This window comes from Eumetopias jubatus, unplaced genomic scaffold (assembly GCF_037043125.1).
Source record: "Eumetopias jubatus isolate StellerSeaLion01/CBP00866 unplaced genomic scaffold, mEumJub1_p1.0 scaffold_4, whole genome shotgun sequence".
Taxonomy (NCBI): domain Eukaryota; kingdom Metazoa; phylum Chordata; class Mammalia; order Carnivora; family Otariidae; genus Eumetopias; species Eumetopias jubatus.
In genome coordinates this window covers 112,529,708-112,552,051 of record NW_028274810.1, presented here as the reverse complement: position 1 = coordinate 112,552,051, position 22,344 = coordinate 112,529,708, and the positions used below count along the sequence as shown (strand labels likewise).

The following is a 22,344-nucleotide window of genomic DNA, read 5'->3' as shown; positions in this document are numbered from 1 at the left end:
TGTCTCCAGATGTGGCCCAAATGATCCTGGGGGACAGAATCGCCCTACCCACAGTGAAAACCACTGGAGGAGATGGGTGTCAAGAGACCTTTTGAAATCCCCGATATTCTACACCGTGCTTCTCTGGTTGGTCTCCACCCTGGCCTATGTGGTTCTAAAGAAGCCTCTGCCTGGGTTATGTTTCAGAGCCTAATGTGTATCCCCAGGATGTGCTACAGACAGTGTATCATCCTTAAACCCAATTTATGAAAATGAAAAAATATGGCATTATAAACTCTTCCCCAGCGTCTGGTTTCCTGTTCCTCTTAGCTAATCTTACACTCATGATGCCCCCTGCTCTGGTTGTGATTAAGTGCTCTGTGTTATAGAGAGGAAGGGACACAGGGAAGCCTGGCCCCATGTGCATCTAGGAAGCCACAAAGAGGAAGAAGACATTGATTCGGCAGGCCACACACTTGAGATATTGTCTCTGTTAATCTTCATAACAGACTTATGGGGCCCCGATTGTATAATAATGTCCATTTTATAAATGAGGCTGCTGAGATGTAGGAATGTTCTGGGACTTGACCAACATCTCGTGGTTGATGAGCACAGAGCCTGAGCTGCTGAATTTCATGCACTTTGGGCCCATCTCCGTCAACCACTGTTTTGACGGCCAGATGGTCTCATTTTCTGGGTTGACCATGACTATCATTCAGGCTGCCTGGTGGAATGGATGGAGAACTCCTAGGCTGAGGTGTAGGGTTCGTTGATGACTTAGAAATGTCTCCCACGGAGTAACGGATGAATGTCTCTGAAGGAAGCAGGTGCAGGAAGAGAAGGCAGGTGGGTTAATGAGATGGGTGAATGATAGAAATCACAGATGGTTGAGGGGCATATGAGACCAGAGGCAGGAGATTCACTTCCGAGTTTCTAGGTGAGGAAGAAAGCCAGCCTCCCGCAGGGGCTCTGTGTTCAATATGGTGCTAGAACAACAAACTGTGGAGATGGTGTGAGGAGAATAAGATTTCCCAAGCATCCACCATCCCACGAAGGAGTAAGCAGCAGGGATGAGGGAAGCATGTGGCCGGTGGGGCTTGGGTCCAGACAAGAATGAAGAATCTGTGATTTTGAGCCCAGACCCCATGGCAAGACCACGGACAGATACTCCTGTCGCCCCAGACACTAGACATGACCATTTGCACATCAGCAGATGTCAATTCTCAAGGTGCAGATACATCAGGTCACCAACATCTCAGAGAATCCCATCTGCTTCAACTCCTCATGTTACGGAAACTCCCATAACAACCAGATCAGTCTCAGGGATGAGAAAGTCCTTGAGAAAGGGGAGAAAGTTCCAACAGGGAGTCTGAACTTTGTAGGGATGAAGGGAATGGGGGACTGGAGGAGTTTTCCGCCAGCATCGGACCATTGGCCACCCGGTTCTCCATTACCCATAGAAGAACATGAAGTATCTGCTGAAGGGGTTGTAGACACCAGAAGGGCAGATTAATTTGTGGAGAGTGGTCAGAATAATTCTGAGAATCTGCTAACAGAACAGAGGGAAAAGGAGTGTCTCCTCCATAACTGTAAGCCTCATGAGAGGGATCCTCAAGTGAAGTTGATCAAGTCCCTTAGAATTGAGAGAACATAGGTCCTTGTGCCTGACTCATCCTGCAGAAGTCCTCAGGAGAGAAGCTGAGGGTGGCTGCATTGGCCCAAGGAGGAGTGAGGAGGATTGCAGGGGGAGGGAGGCCCCACCAGGGAGGGAGTCAAGTGCCTTTGTTCATTTCCCAAGGACCAGATGTGGGTTCTTTGGAGAAGAATATGCCAAAAGAGCTTCCTGCAAGAAGTGGACGAGCCAGCCACAGGAAGCATCGCTTTATCAGAGAACTGCAGGGTTGGTGGTGGAGGGGTGGGGGGGGAGGGTGTGAGGAAGCTTGCCTAATTAATGGGTAGATCCCCAAGGAATGTATAGGGACACCCCAAGAACAAAGGACCCAGTAATTCAGCCTCCACTGCATGAAGCTGCTTGCAACTAAATCTGCCCTTCATGACCCCTGCCCCCCACCCCGCAATCTCCTCCCTCCTTACCATGCCTGACCCTGCAAGGTCCACACACCCCAGTGGGGAAGAAGGCAGGAACAAATATGAAGCTGCCCACCGCCCCGCACCTGCACAGGGAGCTTCCTGAGCTGAGCTAGCCTGGCGCTGGGGGTGGTGGGTGCAGGCGGAGACAGGGGCAAAGAAGAGGTCATAAACTGGATGAGAGGTGGCAGTTTTACTAATATCCTTGACTGGACTTATGACCCCTGAAACAGAGGCTATCCTTTTCTGACCTGGTAGAACCTGTGGCTGACAGCTCGCCTGGAGGAGGAGAGGAGGCCCCAGAACAGGCTGAGAGGAAGCAGTTACGGGAAAGAAGAGCAACTGTCTCCCGCTTGTGTAATCCACAGGTGACACATAAATGGATTTTCAATTTTCAGAGTTGAAACATAATAGCGGGCATTTAGTACAAAGATGCAGAATCCTGGCCGCATCTCCTTGGATTCAGGAAGAGCCTTGAGACCTGCCACTTCATAGGGTCATTAATTTAAAGACCTAATGAAAATAATACTGCACTGAAAAAAATGAATCGAGGTGTCAGGGATGAGAAGGTGCCGGATAATGAAGGCAAGCAGGCAGGTTGTTTTCCATGCACACAGCACGTGCGCGCCCTCTCTAAAGCACATGCTGTCTGCAGTGACCACGTGGACACGTCCAGCCCCATGGCTTGGTGGGCTGTGGCAACGGAGGGCACTGCAGCTGCTCAAGAACCGGGCTTTTGAGCAATGTTCTGAGGTTCACGGCCATGAGCTGCCCTGGGGAGCGGGTAAGGGTTGGAAGAAGGAAGTCATAGGACCACGATTCGGAGACGTCAGGGACACTCACTGCTGTTCACTGTCGGTAAAGTGCAGATCCACCTTGAGCTGAAAATCGACTTCACTTAGTGCTTCTTCCACCTGTGAGAGAAACACAGTGCGAGGGATTTAGGGGTCAATCTGGCCCAAATCAAAAATGTGGCTGGTCTATTTCTCAAAGTTTAGGAAAAGCATCTCGCCACAAGGCTAATGTCCTTTATTCGAGAAGTGGAATTCCCATGCACGTTCCATGGAATTCCGGTTGAAGGGGAGATCTGTGGGTATTACCAGGAAAACAGAAGGAAGAGATTTATGTAGTCAAACGTGGGGAAAAAGTCAATGTGCCAAAAAAAAAAAAATGTTAAATAAGGTTACTATATCACAGGACTTTTGAGAACCACATTTCCCCCAACAGATTTGATCTGGAATCCTTTTAGGCAGGAGGGAAGTGTTCCGTGGCACCTGCTCTGGGAAGGGGGAGCTGTGAACTTGGCCACGGGAAACCCCAGTTGGCTAGTGATGGGATGATGCTGGAGGTGACATGGTCTCTGCCCTCAGGCACGCCTGCCTGGTGGGCACCACTCTCCGGGGGTCAGGGGAGGCTGCTGACGCTCAGGAAAGTGAAGTCACTCCCCAAGGTGGCTCAGCTTCCTAAGAAAGCAGATCTTTCACTTTCATCTTGAGGTCTGTTACATTCAACCATTTACACTTTGAGACACTTTGGCATTTCCTGTCCTATCCACAGCTGCTTTCATTCGTAACTTTCCTGTTTTCATCAATTCGCAAAGGAATCTATTTGTTTCACCTGCCAGCTTCCCACATATATCTAAAAGATGGCATCCACACACCCCTCCCCCCCGTTGTTCTTTTCCCACACTGAACTCCATACCCCCACCTGCAGGAAGGTTGCTTGCGGAATACCAGATCCCACTGCCTCCCCTGCTCAGTGGAGAAACCTAGGAAAGCACTATGCTCCTGGGCCAGGACTCGGGCTCCTCCCCACGCCCAGGCTGACCGGAGCCCTTCTCCCCTGCAACCCACAAAACCCTGGTTTCTAATTTCTGTCTCAGCATTCAATGCTTCCTATTATAATTGTTTCAGGTTCCTAACCTAGAAGCCAGTGAGCCAAATTGTTATCTGCAGACACATTTTGTTCAGTCCACACAAAGCTGCAAGTTGCAACTCACAAACCCCAAACGTTCAAAAATCAGGCAACTTCACATTTCTATTGCAAGTTTCCAGCTTCTATTAAAAAAAAAAAAAAATCCCTGGATCTGGCAACACAGGGCTGCCATCTAGAAGCTTTGTTTGGATCAGGCTCCCCGAGTTCACTGACATTCGCCATTTGGCCTGTGGCTAAAACCCCCTGGCCATTTTCTTGCCTTGGGTCCACAGTAATCAGTCACCATTAAGGGAGAGAGTAGTCTTAATTCATTCTGGATCTCCAGCTCCCAGAATAGAGCCTGCCACATAGAAAGTATTCATGTCTCCTGAGGAATAAATAAAGCTCTTCACCACCCCCACTCCTTTTGGGTTTTGTTTCTTTGCAAAATGTCCTCAGCCCCCAGGGGTGGAAATCTCTTACCCAAAAGCATCTCTGGAAACACGTTCCTGGTTAAGCATAACTCAGGCAGAGACATATGGATGGAATTTATCTTTAGGTCCCCAGGGTTTTAAAATTTGTTCGAAAAAGAAAAAAGCATTTAAAAGTTAACATTTTGCTGGATCCAAGTGCTATGAATAACTTCCGCTTCTAGCTTTGTTTTGCATAATCACAAACCTTGCTTCGTACACACACAACCCAAGCAACGGAGCCTCTTGCCACCCGTTCCTAGGAAGTGAGATTGGCAAAGCAAGCCCGCCTAACCACCTCCTGAGCATGCTGGCTAGCAAAAATTCACTGTACGCTCCAGTTTTAAACTTTGCTGCAAATCCTTTGGAACCAGGAGAGGAATCCTGGGCCAGGATGAGCTGTGGCTAGATTGAGCCTGGCTATGACTTTAGTGATGTCTCAATAATTTAATTCCAAAAGGCTCCAGAATGAAGTCACTGGCTTCTTTAACCACTGATTTCACCATTGGCTGTTGGCTGCCTTCCCCTCCCTCCCAACACACACACACACACACACACACACACACACACACACACACACACACACACTCGTACATTGGCATGTGCAGAAGGGTACACACACATGCACACATTTGCACATGCACACGTGCATACACACTTGTACACATGCTCTTCCATTGCTCTGTCCTACTTGGTTAAAGACATCACCTCCTTTTCAGAGTCAATGTTTAACACCAGGAAGCCATGTAGTGTAGCCCTGGACGTAGTAACAATAACTGGATTTGCAGAGGAGCTCCTGGGTAGCAGTCCACTGCCCATTCTATCTTATTCCATGTGGAGAAGACTGTGAATTCAGAAATATTGTCCCCATTCACAAATGAGGACACAGGCTCAGGGTAGTAGCAAGTTCCCAATTCAACTTTCCCAAGGTCAACTGGTGAGTGAATCCCACAGCCTAGATTCGGCCAAGGGTTCGTCTGCTTCTTTGGCCTTTTTGCGTGTTGGGTTGTGCATTCTCTCCCTGGTTGGTTTCAACACCCTCATAATGGTGACTCTCACTTCTTCCCCTCCATTCTTAGCTTCTCTCCTGAGCTACATCACAGCTGAGTAGGAAAGGGAACATTGGAAAACATTCTACATGGGTGCCATTCTTGGCTCTACCCTGGGCCAATCAACCTCTCCAACTTGGTTTTCTCATCTGGAAGACAAGGGTAAAATATTACCCTTATTCCTTAGAGAGCACTGCTATTGTGTGACTAAGAATATACACATAAAGGGCTGAACACAGTGTATGAACAAAGACAATTCTCAACAAATACGTTATTGTTGTTATTTCTAAATTCCTGTGGGCCTACCCCAAAAGGACCCTCCGTGCACCGACTCCACATACCGGGCCTGCATACTGCTCGTAAACACAGGTGTCCTGGCCAGACTGCCTGGGTTCAAATCTCAGCTCTACCACTTCCTAGCAGCATGACTTTGCACAAATTGCTTACTTCTTTCTCCACATCTCTGTATCCTCATCTGTAATACACATCACAGCACTGGAGTGATGATTCAATGAGATCTCCCAAGAAAAGCACTCAGCACAACGCCTGCCACACAACACACACCTAATAAATACAAGGTGCTATTCGTGTTAAGATCATGTGGGTGTTATCCTAACTCAACCTCAATTCCTATCACTCCCCCAAAAGAAATGTGTCTTCTCCTAACTACCCTGGGCTGTCAATGGACCCCAAGCCCATTTCATGGCCAAACCATATAGTCAACTCCCACTGAATTTTCTTGACTACAGGACGTGCGGCATCCCCTATGCTTAACCTGAGCCCAGGTCACTCTTTCCACCCAGCCCCACTGCGGCTGCCTTTGCCATAGCGCTCACCAGCACTCACATGGACCAGAGCACTCCCTCCATGCTCTGGAGCTTTGGGCCCCACTTCCCATATTTCCCATATTTCTGCCAGATGGACCTTTCCAAATCCCAGCTCTCCTCCTCCTGACTCCTGAGGGCACCTCCTTCTTTCAGAACAGGTAAGCATGTGGTGTTTAGCAGGGCATGCCCGGGACTGCGTGTTGAGTCTTAACTCTCCTGTCCAGCACTGCGCCCCTTGCCCCATGCTGCCTCCTCCCCCATTGCAAGCGAGGCTTTCTTCCCCAGATCTGCCATCTATGTCACTGCTTTTCCCTGCCATCAACACGCTATCCTTGCTCTTGAAAGCTCATCACAGCCTCCTGTGGAAATTCCATGCATTCTGTAAAAACTCAAAACTCTGAATCAACTCCCTCTGCCTGGCTCACTATGTCTGGGATGGGCTCAAGAATCCACATTTTTTAGTCACCGTACTGTACATCATCAGTTTTTGATGTAGTGTTCCATGATTCATTATTTGTGTATAACCCCCAGTGCTCATTATAACACGTGGCCTCCTTAATCACTGGGCTAACCCATCCCCCCATGCCCCCACCCCCGTCCCCTCTGAAACTCTCAGTTTATTTCCCAGAGTCCATAGTCTCTCTTGGTTTGTCTCCCCCTCTAATTTCCACCCTCTTCAGTTTTCCCTTCCTTCCCCTAATGTCCTCCATGCTATACTTTATGGTCCATATATGAGTGAAATGAAATGATAATTGTCTTTCTCTGATTGACTTATTTCACTTGGCATAATCCCCTCCAGTCATGTCGATGCAAATTGTGGCTATTCATCCTTTCTGATGGCTGAGTAACATTCCATTGTATATACGGACCACATCTTCTTTATCCATTCATCGATTGACAGACATCTTGGCTCCTTCCACAGTCTGGCTATTGCGGACATTGCTGCTATGAACACTGGGGTGCATGTGCCCCTTCTTTTCACTACATCTGTGTCTTTGGGGTAAATACCCAGCAGTGCAATTGCTGTACTGTATGGTGACTAACATAATAAAAAAAAAATCTTCATTTCAAATAAAGCAGATACATATCAGTATTAAGAAAGCAATGAACTCAATCTAATGTTGGGAGATCTTCCACTGACCTTCACTCCCTAGTAAGATATGACCACCGAAGGATCACTACATGAAAGACTTAATAAAGGGCCACATATGAACCCTGGGTTTGGTTATTAATGTACTGAATTATGTTTTTATTGTAATTCTTTTTTCTTTTCTATGCTTAAGGGATCTGCTCATATAAATGACTGCAGGATAAATAGACACACACACACACACACACACACACACACATACACAAACACACACACACACACACAAGAACCTGCATTTTGAACAAGTATGCCAGGGTTCTGTGGTATGGATACAACAAAGAATCACATCTTGAGAAATACTTTCCTTTTTTAAGCCTATAAAAATGTAACCTTGTTGATAAAGACTTTTTGATGTAATCTGCTCCTCTTCCTCCTCAGGGCACTAAGCATCTTGCTGTTAAGAACTGTCGTCTTTGCCGAGGCTGCTGGGAAGCTCAGTGCTGAATGTGTCGGCTGCCATTGGCAACATCCAACACCATGTTTGTGTATTTTGGTCTATGACATTCATCCCGAGTTTCCAGGCTTTTCCGCCCCCTTTCTGTGTTTTCCCTGTACTCTGGCTAACTCTATTGTTGCTGTTGTTTTTTCCTTTTACTATTCTATGCATTTTGTCAGCCTTCCCAAATCCTCTGAGTGATTACACAGAGTGCATGTAAATAAAACAGTCATCCTACTTTCACAATCACTCTTCGCAACCATCATGAAAAAAGCCCATCGTATGCCTTGAGCTGGGATGGCTTCATGGTCATGTCTTGCCGACCCGTGCCCTCACAGTGCGGACACAATCCTGTCTGCATTTCCTGTAGCATGTGCAACAGTATGCTTGACGTGTAGCCATCATGTATGGATTTGTTGTTCACAATGACAGGCTGTGTGCACCCGGGAACACGAACCCTGGCCACGTGGCTATAGGCAGTGTTTTGGTTGTCAAACACAGACAGATACTCACGAGAAAAGAGCTAACGTGTCCATTCTCGATATACAGTGTTTATGGACATATCTAACTAACTTTAATTGTCACTGACTTGGGTATAATGATTAACTGTAGCACTGTTTGCTGCTGTCTGGATTACCCCAACACTGTGACAATTGGCTTGTAGAGATGAGTGACTAGGTAGAGGGAGGAAGCAATATGTATTGTCACAGGGACTCCTGTGAGGTTCAACCTCAAAACCGAGGCTTGTTACAACCTCACATGAGCTGAACTTGGGTGTTGGGAAAGGGCTACAGACTGCTGGGGCAGGAGCACGTGGTAAATTCAGATGAAAGATGACCAAGACACCTGAGCAATGTCCAAACCCAGCCTCCCAACACAGCTGCTGCCCGGAAGGGCTCTGAGACCAACATGCCAAATGATGATGGTCCACGAGAGGTAAACTGATGTTCTCTTGCCATCAACTGGATGAGCCAAGTGTGAGCGCACAGCCTAATTTGGAATTCCTTAACACTCAAAATAACCTCAGCGCTCTCTTCCTAAACTGGGCCCAAGAAGGAAGCAGATGATGCACTCAAAATGAAGAATGTGTGCAGTTCGGGAAAGGGATGATTCACAAGGGTGAGGGGAGGGTTTATGGAAAGCCACAGATGAGGGCCACGCATCAGGGCTGGTCACCGCAGGATGTCCAGGCCACCCTGGACCAGGAAACAAAGGCTGAGGGAATGGTTATCAGAACTGGAGAGAAAGCTACGTGGAGTGGCCCCCTCGCCTGAGCTGAGACTGTGGCTAAATGCTTAACAAGCGGCTCTCAGAAGGAAAATTAAAAACTCTGATTTGCAGCACTGCCGATTTCTCTGGTGCAAATATTTCCACCACAACTGATTTCCAGCTACCCATGTGACATCGCTGAATGGGGAGGTGGAAAGAGACGTGTCCCTTTGGCTCTCACAAGCCAGGCTCCGGCACACTGGACAAGCAGCCCTCCCTGAGCCAGCATGGAAGGAGCCTGGGGAGTGAATACTCTGGCTCCACTCTCCTCCCTTCCTTCAATCACTGCTACGCCTCTCACAAGCCGAACCCAGGTAAGGTACAGTAAGGATACTACTGAGGTATGGATACTATTGAGCCATGCCTGCAATCAGCAACGGGGTCCAAAGCAGGTGGGGGAAGGTAGAGAGGGGGGCGATGCGCCAGCCATCAGGAGACAGTGGGCACAGCTCATAGCAGCTGTTTGGGTCTCTTCGATTTCAATTACAGATAAAGTGTTCATGGTCACTGTGATGGCACAAGGAAGACGGGGCTCAGGGTAACTGGAGGCTAGCACACTGGGGATATTCATTTCTGTTTGGAAAGAGAGGGGTTACAAAGCCCCTGAAAGGGCTGCAGCTTCAAAATTCAGTTTGTTCCTTTGCCAACGAAGTCATCTGCTCACACTAGCCGGGGGTCTCCAGCGGAGTACCTTGGCAGGCGTTGGTGTTGCAAACATAGACAGAGGAGACCCCAGCGCTGAGAAGCGCACAGACTGGGTGGGGGTGAGGGGCAAAATCGTGCCCTTCCACCTTTCTGACCAAATCAATGGCTCCCTATCACCCAAGAATAATCTCTGCCTTCCCTCCCGTGGCCTGCAACACAAGTCTGGCCCCACCTACCTCTCCAGCTTCACCTCCTGCTCCTTCCCTCCACTCACTGTGCAAGTCACCTTAGGTTTATCGCTTTTGCTGGGACACATCAACCTCATTCCCACCTCAGGGCCTTTGTCCTTGCTGTGCGCTCCCCCACGGATGCTGTCTCCCTGAGCTCCTGGCATGCCTGGCTGCTCAGCATTGGGGTCTCAGCTCGATGTTGACTTCTCAGGGAGGCCTCTCCTGCCTGTCCCTTGTCTTCCAGGGGATAAGCTCCACCCGGTGAGAAGGTTGTCTAGGAGCTGAGCTCTGGGCATTCATGAAGCAGCCGAGGTCTTGCCGAGTGGGCCTGCCATGCGTTCTCTTCCATGTCAGGTCGAGGTAGCCTCACAGGACCTCCAACAGGGGTGGCGGGTACCAGCTCCCACTCTTGCGCCCTTGTGGGTGCATCTTATAGACGGGTAAGCTGAGCATTAGCAGTGCGAGGCTCAAGGGTAGGATGTACAGGATTTGTTTATTTGACTTCCCTGTGATGTACTGATCTAATGGTAAAATATAAGCTCCAAGACACCAGGGATATCTTTTTGTTCTATCTTTAGCCCATAGCAGGTGCTAGTCAGTACTCAATAAATCTCTGATGGATGGACGGATTGATGAATGAAGAATGAGTTCTTCACTTCCAGCCACACAGTGGAACCTGGTTACCACCTAGACCATGAAAGACGTGGAGGGAAAGCCACGAGGCACGAGAAGAGGAAGAAGTCACCTGGCCAGCGGGAGCCGTTCCACGCACCACTCAGGGAATGGGAGTGGGGGACCTGCCTCTAATCTGACTTTCCTAAAATGGGACTACACTTCCACATCGTTGAAGGTATTCTAGCAGGAAATGAGCAGCCGGGCTGTGGTGACGGGGATTGGAGGTGGGACTGGACAAGTGTGAGCAAGGCCTAGACTTCAGATAGTCCTTTGAAATGTGTTCATCTGAGGAAAAGAGAATTTTTGATCAGGTTTCCCACAAATGGAATGAGGTCCCCAAGGTTTATGGGCTTTTCCTCATGCATAGGGTGCCATTTCTATTTCTCTTCATCTGAGGGACTCTTAGTTGGTGTGTCTCAAAGCCAGCTCCTTGGTGGAACCATCGATGTCCCCCACAGAGCTCATCTCTCCATCCTTGGGGCCCTTTGTTTATTTTGTAAATGCAGCCAGCACCGTGCACGTCACCCACCAGGGGGTGCTTTCTATACCTGTGTTCCTGCTGAATTCCCAATCCCTCGAGGGTAGAGTTCCTGCCTCCTTCTGCAGCTCTGTCCCCCACCCAAGGGCCCAACACAGAGCCTTGCACAAAGCAAATACCCAGTAGGTGTCTGCTGACTGACTGCTTGATGGAGCCCCAGAACTGATGAGCAAACGGGTACATGAAGAAGGAATAAAAGCATCAGTCAGGTAGCTAATGGAAACTGCTCGGAACATGGCAGGGGGAAGCACATGAATGAAAGAATGAGTACAAAAAAGAATAAATAAGTAAGTGCGTGGGTTCTCTAAAGTCATGAATCCCTGCCGGGCTTTAGAGCAAATCTCTGGCTTCTCCTTCACTTACCATTTACCCAGCAACAGATACAAAAGCACTTGTGGCTGGTAGCAGATTGCATGACTTACCCTTTCTCCATCTAAGAGCAAATGAGCCCGGAAGATGACGGCGTCATTTATGGGGACCTCTTCGTTCCTGTATAAGATCTGAAAGACCCGGCTGTGCACGGCGTTCTCATGGGTGCAGGCTGAGTGCAGGTTGCTGCTGTCTGCAAAACAAGAACCAGTAGGTGCCCATGAACTCCAGGCCTGCCCTGTCCCTGCAGCCTCCTCTGCTGTCAGTCCAGCTCAAGGAAGGTCATGGCCCCCAAATGCACTGTGGTGTCCAAAGATTAAAACCACAGAAGAATGGCATCCCGTCCTATAAAGACTGCTGTTGAGGGAACGGGGCTGGCATCTTGGAAGAAACTTATGGATCCCTTACACACCACACAATCTGATCTTGTCATGTAGTGCTCCTCAGCTAGAAATTGGTGTCTGCTAAATTGCTCACCTGCTCACATGTCCCCTCCTCTGTGAGTCCTTCCATAATCCTCCTCTCCTGAAATCAGGAGGGAAGAGAACAGGGAAATAAGGATAGAAACTTATTTTCCTTCTCCAAGGACTTCCTAGTGCCCATAGAATCTCTCTCCCGAAAATGTCATTCACATAACATGTATGATACGGAAAACACTGTCTTGAGTTTTTGGTTAAATGGATTCTAATGGCATTAGACATCAAGTTTTCTAAGGAACTTGTTCGACTTAGTATCTTCCAAAGCATTCTATATACACCCTAATCCCTAAATTTTGTCTGTAAGTCGAGTTCAACTTCAGGAAGACACATCTATCTGATGATGACGAGAGCCTTGACTGCATCCGCTGACCAGAGTTATGGAAAGCAAACAGGTGGATTTCTCAGAACCACTTAACACATGAACTGCACCCTAAGGAAAATATAAAAACATTCTCAAATAAATAAGGCTAATATTTCTCTAATATAAGGCAATGATTACCTATTCATAAAATGACCGGCCGTGTGGTACTTTACACCTTCCAACATGCTTTCATGTACGCTTCTTTTCCTTAATCCTTCTGGGAAACTGCTAAGGAAGATTTTACTACAGATGAAGAGAGCGTGGCTCAAAGGAAAAGAGGCAGGAGTCTTGGTATTTGTTATGTGATGAGGCATCGTGTGGCTTCATCATCACATCTATCTATTTAACAACCAAGAAGTCTCAGGTGATTGACTAAAATGCACCCATCTCCTAGCAAAATGTAGGTCCCCTATAAATCACTACAGAAAGAATGAAATAGCATGTTTGCAAAGAAAGCCCAGAAAATAACAGGAAAAAAACCAGCGCAACCAGCAAAGAAAAACAGCTCAAGTGCAGTGTGCATTGTCCTCAGATGGCTTGAAGAATCCCAGGGAAACAGGAAGAAAGGGTCACTCTCAGCCCCCAGTGCAGAGTGACGTGCAAGCCAACACTTGCCTTGTAGCTTCCGCAGAGGGAAGAAAAACATGTAAAATCCCAGGTCATTACCAAGGCTGCTCAGATGTGCCTGCTCTAATTTGCACTTCGTCATGAAGGAAACAGAATTGCCAGGCTAATGCAGGCCTATTTAGACCCTCTGGATTCAAAGTGATGTGGCTTTTAAATAGAAGTGATCCTTGTGTGCAAATGCCTCTCTGTTTTTATTTGCTGCACCAGCCCTCTCTCTATCACTGTCAAGGCCTAGTTGATCTATCAGCCAGCCCGACACCATGGCAGAGGATGGATGGGGTAAAGACTCTGAAGGTCAGAGCAGCACTGAGCCGTCTAGTACCAGGAGGGACAACCAGCACAACAGTTCAATCACCAGCCTTTTTGGGCAAGTGACATCACCCCTTGTAACCAAAGCTTTCCACATGAAAAATGGGCATATCCACCCTGACCTCCTGGGATCCGTATAGACATAAGGAGCATAAAATAAATCAAGATCCTAAGACCAGGCACATACTGGGTGTGCAATATGCAGTAGGATGACTCTAACTATGCTTAGAAAAAAGTTTGAGCATTTTCTGTTGAATACAGTTCCACTGGCCACATTTTTTTAAAGATTGTTTTAAAATTTATTTTAGAGAGAGAGAGAGCATGCATGTGAGCAGGGGGAGGGTCAGAGAAAGAGAGACAATCCCGAGCAGACTCCCCACTGACCACGGAGACTGACCTGTGGTTCGATCTCATGACCCCAAGATCATGACCTGAGCTAACATCAAGAGTTGGGTGTTTAACCGACTTAGCCACCCAGGCATTGCCCACTGGCCACATTTCTACGGCAGATTAAACTCCTTTGACTTTGAGAAGATTGACAAACTAGACCATAGGACTCAATGATATTTACAGATCACCAAATCCCAAAGTGCCCCCATTAGGCCCAGGATGAGGCATTTCTTATGCCCTATGGGACTTCCTGTGTCATTTTCTTATCACTATTAAGTAGGGCATAAAACAGGAGTCTTCTTACAAGGGAAGGCTCACTGATCACGGCCACCGTCTGGGACTGTAGGCATCACTGAGACAGTGCCTGTCTCCTTCGTTCCCACTGGGGTTCTTTCCTCGACAACGACAACGCACACTCTGATACCTTGCCCATTATCTTGGCTCCCTCTTCCTGACATTCTGCAGGAAATGTGACTTTCTTCTCCTTGGCAAGGCCTCTTCCTGGAATTTCTGGTACTGGCTCTCCGGCTCATTTTATGGAGCCCTCCTTGGCAAAGAGAAAGCACTTACTCCAGCTCACCCTCCTTGTATGCACCAGGCACTGGGCACCCAGCGTTGGGGAATGTGCATGCTCTCTCCACCCTTAAAGACCTTGGGGATATTCGGGATGCTGCCCTTACTTAGCTGCGGGCTGAAGAGCCACATCTCTTTAGAATGCTTTTACTTGTTTGGTAACCGGATTTCTACTCAAGTGGTCCAAGGAGAAGGTGTAGACTAGAGTCTCCCCAAATATCTGTCTGCTTCCGTGTGTGCCAGGGTTGTACCACGCATAAGTATCTGAAAGGACAGCTGGAACTTTAAGGGCAAACGAGGTAGTGGAAAGAAGGGAGGAGAAGAAAGAAGAAGGAATAGAAAAGAAAAGGAGAGGCAAGGTGCAGGGGAAAGAGAACAGCGCAGAGGCAGAGGGACTCCTCCATGGCTCCCACCAATCAAGGAGTGAGTTCCAAACAGCTTAATCTGGAATTTCAGGCCAGAAGGCAAGGGTAAAAAAAACTTTTAGGTTCTGCTGAGTTCCCTCCCCCTACCCCCCCACCCACCCACAAATGAGTGATATCAACAATCTGCATATCTACATTATCTCTAAATGTCTACAACCTGGAGGATGACCTTCCCTCCGCTGGGAGCCTTCACCAGCCCCAGGGGCCTCTGTGAGCGTAGATCACAGAATGTAGGTGCTGTTCATCTGACATGGACCCTCTGCCCCAGAGTGCAAGCCTGCAACACACTCATGGGCATTTATTTGTGGAATGAATCCCACTCCAATTCCAAGAACATGGCAATGGCTCTGCCTGCACATAGGAGCTCCCCAGAGGATCAGGTTTGTACTCAACAGTCAAAACTCTGGGAGACTCCTTCCAGACCTTCAGGCCTGGAGACAGCTGGGTGAAATGTGGAGTGTTGGCCAAAGATGCTGAGAAGCTGTCACTGAATTTCTTCAAATGGAGCCCATATTCCAATGTGAGAATCCTCCAACATGTCGGAGCTCATAGAAGTGGAAAAGCCAAGTTAGATTAAGAGCAACTCAAGGTCAGGACCTTGGCTTTCCTATAATTTAACACAGGACTTCCTTTCTTGCTCTCTCGCTCTCTCTCTCTCTCTCTCTCTCTCGCTCTCTTGCTCAGTCTCTAATAAATAAAATCTTTTAGAAAGGGGTGGTAGGGCACCTGGGTGGCTCAGTAGGTTAAGCATCTACCTTCGGTTCAGGTCATGATCCCAGGGTGCACTGTTTCTCTAGAGAGTGACCAGAGTGACTTACCATTTCACTTAAGTGTTTTCTGGCTGGTAGGACCAGGGAACACTCATTGTCAAGCTTAGAGAAGTATGACATGGCCCTCTGTGATTCCACCAAAGCTGCTAGTTTCCTTGGAAACCCTTGTCGCAAGAGTACAAGTAAAACAACCCACACAGGGGAAGTATAACCCCTGGGAGCACACAGCCAAGGCATTGATGAGTCTCTCTGGAGTTTGGAAGTGGGCAGACCCACTCGACTGGGACAGACTTTCCCCAACCAAAGAGGTGTTAACATATTGAATGGCTAACGCACCACCCTTTCCTGGAAATAAAGGTAGCTTGAGGAAAGCTGGACTCGAGGATGATGACCCTGGATGTTCACAATGGCCCAAGGATTCATGAGTAGAAGGGTTGGCTTGGTCCCATTACGAGCTGGAAAGTTCTGTGGATCCATCTAACTTGTCACAAAGGTTGTGCTCTGAATAGCAATGGCTGAACACGTGAATGTCACCTAAAAAGTGATCATCGGAAGTCCTGAGGCAGGGACCCCAAGCCCTTTGCAGACACCTGGACCACCAAGGAGCTCACCATTGAGGCTACAAGCTTCTTGGCACTCTAAAGAACCCCCTTCAACAGAACACCCGTATCCCATGAGAAGCCCCAGTAGCAAGAGATTGATCAGACCCAGTTCCTTCCTAGCCTGGCTCTCAGAACAGGATCCCACTTCATCGTGTAAGCCTGGAACTCCTCAGCCAATGTGAGATGGGAGAAGCATTTCTGCTAACAGAACATTCAGATACAAAAGCACTTCTGTGAAATGTCTGAAGAGATGTGAATGCACTTGTACCTTCAATTTTTGAAGCACATCATATTGGTGACAATAAAAGGCTATATTTTAGTTGTCATTTGTGTTGCCATTTGAAAAAATACAAACATTTTCCTTGCTTTCTACTTAAAATATGGGATGCCCATGGAATATTAATATGTTGCTTTAATGAACAAGGATATGAGTTTCTGCCTTACCCATAATCTCAGATTAATAAGTTTTCATGTTTTTTGCTATAAAACATGTTCACGTATTCATTGAATTCTTATTAATCATCTGCTATGTGTCAGGTCCTATGCAAGACAGTGGAATTCAGAAATGGACAATCTGAGTTCCTTTTGGGGTGTATCCATCTTGCACATCTGTCCATGGAGCAGGGAATGGGTAATCCCTTTGTTCATTTCCACAGACATCTTGTCTGAATGCATTTCGCATCTCTCCAGATACACTGCATTATTTGCAACATCTTATATGGCCTATTCAACCAATTTGAACTGAGGTGGTGAGTTAGGTACAACCAACTGGGTTTGAGAACAGACGTTGTTATTTATTAACTACATGGTTTGGAAACATCACTTCTCTGTAAGGTATAATAAATACCAAAATTGTTCACCCATCGTGGATTGCTCCATAGACGCTGGCCTGGGATTGGTTTGAGTTCTAGCTACGTTATATCCCTTATCTCACTTGACCTTAGATATGAGAGTCTTCATTTTACTCACAAGGAAGCTCAGGTCACAGCAGTTTAGTTACATCCTCAGCACCAAATATAGTAGATGGTACATCGGGGACTCCAAATCTTGTGCTTTTGTTGCATTCTTTTGTCCTAAGTTTGCTTATTCACTCATGTGTTATTTAACTAAACAACCACACAGGCAATATGGTGTACATAACACCAGTCGCTGGTGATGGTACAACAATGACAAGGAATGTTCTCCAACATTTACTCCAACATTTCCAACTTCGTTCTCTCCTCGCTGGACTCCCTACCCTACCACTTCCGTTTTGCAGAAGAGGTGATGTCCTAGAATGATGGAACATTGGGCTGTGCATACTATAGTTACTCGGATATTCATGGAATCCACCCATGATGTCATTACTAACGAGTGCAGGGTGAAGGGGGGGGTGCTCAGAAGTTTCTGAATGCCAGCAATAGTTCCAACACCCGAGATATTGGACTCCTAGCCTCCTCCGCATGAAGAATCAAGTTACGCAGCAGATACCATGGCCTGGCAGAAATTCATGTTTATAGAAACTAAACCAAAGAACGCAGAAAAAAAACACCATTTAACCTACTGAAAATGAACAAGGGCTGCCGCTGCAATTCAGCAGTGAGCCTTCTCCCATCTACACTGAGCAGGCTTAATTACTTAATTATAACCATGGCGACCTACCTATTAGAGGGAGCCCGGTAAGGACAGCACTTGATAATACTCTGCTAGCCAATAACATGCCCGGCTATGTAATCTCAAATGTAAAAGGCCAGCATGCCGCCTCTAATAGACTCCAGTGACCCACCGGGCTTCCTGCAGTTCTGTCCTAACCACCCAGCCAACTCAGGCCCTTCCATGTGCATGTCAATGGCAGAGTCCAGTACACAGCCTCCCGCTTTTGCAAGAACAAGAAATGGATCTGAGTGAAACACCACGCGTTTGCCCGGGGCTCTGGCATTTGTCTACTGTGTTCCTGTGAACAAGGAACTTACCCGGGTGTGAGCCTCAGTTTCCTCCCCTGTGAACTGGGGATGAGAGAGAACTCCCGTTCTAGGGCTGGAGGTGTTGAACAAGATGACTTGTGGGAGCACCTGGCACATGGGGGTAACATGTCACAGGTGTGGCTCCGTGGACAGCAGTGTGTCGCCGATGTGACTGTAAAAAGGACCCACAACAGAATTCCACCAGCTACTAGTGAAACTCTTGGGGGAAGTGCAACGGAAATCCTCAAGTGCCCCTCAGCTCTGGGGAGAGAGCAGCCTTGGACCAGAGCAGCGGGTATTGCTTGCGAGGATGGAGGAGCATGGAGAATCTCCCTGCTTTCTAGTTGGGAGGTTTGGGGTGAATTTTAACTCCCCCAGCCTCAATGTTCGGAGGAAAAATAACAATAATTATGGGTCTTTATTGCTTGGCCATCTCGCTTCCCCCTCGATCCCATGGGATGCTTCCTCCTGCACCTCCCGCCTCTCTGCACTGTAGACCCCCATCAGGATCTTGGACCCACGTCTTTTCTCCTTTATGGGCTCTTCTCTCTCCCCAGGGGACCCTAGCCACTTCCAACATTTTATATCCCACTCTCTCCCGCGTGGGTGCACACCATCCCTCCGCCCTGTGCCATTATTGCTTTGATGTCCGTTACACACCCTAAACTTACATGCCCAAGACAGAACCTCTACTCTTGTTTCCAAAACGTGCTTCTCTCCCAGTCTCTTACCCACAGTAGGACAATGCTTCTCCCTCACCCCCTTAGCCAATCATCTGCGAATCCTGCACATTCACATTCAAAACGTGGTTCTGATTAATCTAATCCTTTCTATGTCATTTTAGGATTTTCTCTCAATATTGAGCATGCTTCTACTATTACCACGCTTGAGTCTGTTAATGTAAAATATAAACCGGGCATCATCACCCCTCGTGGCACTCAGAATAAAATCTAAATTCACTGGTCCTAAATGATCAGTGTGGACGCTGCAGTCAAGGTGAGGGCCGAGCACAGCCGGTGCTTCGTGCCGTGTCCCGGCCGGGCAAATATTTATAGAATGCACGGCTGCCAAAAGCTCCAAGTGAGCCAATCCCTGAGAATTTGGCAGCGGCATTTAATAAACATTTGTGGAAGTGAGCTGAACCTCAGCTCGAACAGCTAGCTCCCGAGGCTGGCTCTGTTTCCTGCTGTGTCCTCACGATGGCCTGGCACCCACACCGATCCACGCCCCCCTGCAAACAGCAGGCGCTAATTACGCCTGAAAGGCACAACGTGGGGTTTTCTGAGAAGGGTATAAGGCCCCGTCTTCTCATCCTGAAACCCGTTCTGTTAGTAAGTCATTAGGAGACAGCAAATGGGTGACAAAGAGCCCTCTTTATGTGATTCAGACTTTTCTGAGCCATCTGCCTTGGCCATATGCTTCCCAAGGAGAACGAAGAAGAGCCACAATTGCAGCTAATCCAATATTTGTGGGAGCGGCAGCGACCACGCCCAGGCCCAGTCATGGTCCCCAGTATGTTGCAAGGAGCACAGAGCCATTCCCCAGCCCACGGTGACCTCGGCCTTCACGAGAAGCCACAGGACGTGGGAGGCAGCTGTGCCTTGCTACCACAACAGCAGCCCCCTGCCCCCCAGCGTCAGTGCTGAGTAGCTGAGAGCAGGTGGTCACTCCGCCTTCTCCTTCCACAGAGATGGAAGGTCCCTCAGAGGGAGGGCCAGCCCCACTGCCCCGGGCTGAGCCAGGACTGACCAGTCCAGAAAGATTAGCAGCCCCAGCCCCCTCCTGCCTCCAAGGGCTGTCCCCAACCCTGCCCCTCCCCAAGCCATGAATGAGCTTTTCAGTCTTTTCAGTCACAGGACATTCTCCCCTGGACCCTGTCCTCCTCTGCCTCACTTTTCCCCTACTGGATTCCTCCATCCTGCTCAGTAGGGCATGCGCCTGGGCCGTACCTGTAGCTGGGAGCGGAGGCAGGATACTCTGAGTAAGGTTAGCGCAGGGGCCCACCAATCAGAACCCATGCCAGCAAGAGTGATGAGCGGGATCCTGCAGGCCATCTGCTGGGCCAGGCATACCTCCTTGATTTATGGGTTGTAGGGAATGGGAGGATCTGGGGGGGGGGCCAGGCCAACGAGCCAATGGGTGGGGTGGTTGGAAAGTTTAGGGCAGAGGCTACTAAGACAACTGCACACCAGAAGCACTGACCGAGTACCGCCCCCAGTTCAAATGAACAAGGCACCGTTACAGCACGTGCAGGTCAGCCCAGCCCTCCTTGCTGAGACCTGCTCCTGCAGCCAGGGCTTGTGTTCTCAGCCTACATCCTTCATCCCTCACTTCCTCCCTCTAAACCCCGGGGCGGCCCAGAGGGGCCTGAGCTGGTCCTCCGGGACACGGATGCTCCTGCACATTCCCCTTCCCTCCAACAGCTCCCTCTCCCGCCGTGGGACATCTGTGCCAAATGCCACAGAAGCACAGTCTGTCCGTGTGTGAACTTGGGGATTACTCCAGGGCCAGCGCTCCCCTCTCCAACTCAGACCTCCACCATCTCTTGAGGCCCTCAGGCTCTCCTGCTGGCCTGCCTGCCGTAGTCCCAGATCAACCAGTGACCTGGATCCCGATGGGTCACCCCGACTCAGACCTGGCCCCAGCCAAGCCCGGTAATTGACCTTTAACTCCACATGCAGCAAGCGCAGGACAGAAGAGTTGCTACCACATGCCCTGACCAAGTTCTGGGATCCTTCTCCATCTGCACTTCTGCACTTGCCCCCACCAGCTCCCACCCACAATCGGACCAGTGTCGGGCATAGCTGGACTGTATAGAACAGCTACCCCCTTATTTGGCACCAACGCTTCAGGGAATAGGAGCCGAGGGCCTGATGCAGGAGCTGATCCCTTTCCATCTTTCTGACCTATTTCAGACGCTCTTGTCGTGAGCAAGCTTTCTCTGACTGCCGCAGCTTAGAGTGGATGTTCTCACCTCTGGATCCCATACGTTTACTCTTCAACACCTCTTACCGCTTAGCATTCAGAAGATGCTACCCTTCTATCCACTGCTCCCCCCAACACACACACACACACACACACACACCGCTCATCACACATATGGAAAATGCAGGGCCTGTGCAGGACTTAGACTCAAGACAGCCCCCATTCTTAACAAAGACCATCATCATTGTGTTTCCTTGAATAAAGGTTATGATTTCCTCCGTGGAATCACCTGTTAACTCTTGTACTTCGAACCTATCATAGATGATCAATACAGTTTGTTTGGTCAATTATATAGATATGTCAAGAAAGTGAGAGGAACATCCGAGAGCTTCTTTAGGCTGCTGGGACGTGGTGGGGGGCACTGAAGAGCTTGGTTTAGAGTCTACATCTTTCCTTAGTACAAGGTCATGATGTTCTTTGAATCCCTTTGCTTTCCGTGAAATGGAAGTATAATCTCTAATTACAGAGTGGTCATGAATATCCAGCAGGCAATGGAAATGAGTATCTATGGTTCACTATAAATGAACATTCTTGTTCAGTGTTCTAATCACTTTCTTAATTACGTGTTTTAGTCAGGTGGTATTAGCTCATAGTGACTTTCACCATGCCAAATACAAGTTCTTCCTGATTAGACCTGTTTACTGATAATTTTCCGAGGTCCTAAGTGGGTAATTTACATAAAATCTATATATCTGTAGATACTTGTATGTATATAAATACATAAAGATTTTATTTTTGTACTGAGAGTGTGTGAGCAGGGTGAGGAGCAGAGGGAAAGGGAGGTGGAGAATCTCAAGCAAACTCTGTGCTGAGTGAGGACCCTGACACAGGGCTCCACCTCACAAACTCGAGATCATGATCTGAGCCCAAATCAAGACTTGGACACTTAACCGACTGAGCCACCCAGGCGCCCCTAGAAATATTTTTTGAATATTCTTTATCCTCAGACTTTTTCCCCACTTAGCTTTCTGCTTTCCATCCATGAAGGCCCTACTTATTTTGTCCCTTTTTTGGAAGTTCTTCCCTCGGAGCCCCAGCAGGGATAATCGCCCCTCCTCTGTCCCTGCAATATTTTGCACTAGCTTAAGGACACCTATTGTGCAGAGGTATAGCTCTTGGTGTTTTCTGTAACTAGACTGAAGGTCCCTCTAAGCCTGCAGAGTACATCGCTCACCACTGGGCTCTTGGCGTCTATCAAGGAGCTTGGCATAAATGGCAGACGATTAATATCCCTTAATGAA

At 48.3% G+C, this 22,344-nt stretch overlaps 1 protein-coding gene across 1 annotated transcript in view; it reads right to left on the bottom strand.

Moving 5' to 3' along the window:
* The window catches only part of FAM135B (family with sequence similarity 135 member B), a 173,432-nt gene that overhangs the window by 81,988 nt on the left and 69,100 nt on the right, over nucleotides 1–22,344 (bottom strand). The window contains exons 3-4 of the mRNA XM_028105680.1: nucleotides 11,693–11,832; nucleotides 2,911–2,981 (exon numbers count right to left, since the gene is read on the bottom strand). Of these exons, the coding sequence (XP_027961481.1) occupies nucleotides 2,911–2,981; nucleotides 11,693–11,832 (211 nt within the window). The remainder of the gene's footprint in view (nucleotides 1–2,910; nucleotides 2,982–11,692; nucleotides 11,833–22,344) is intronic.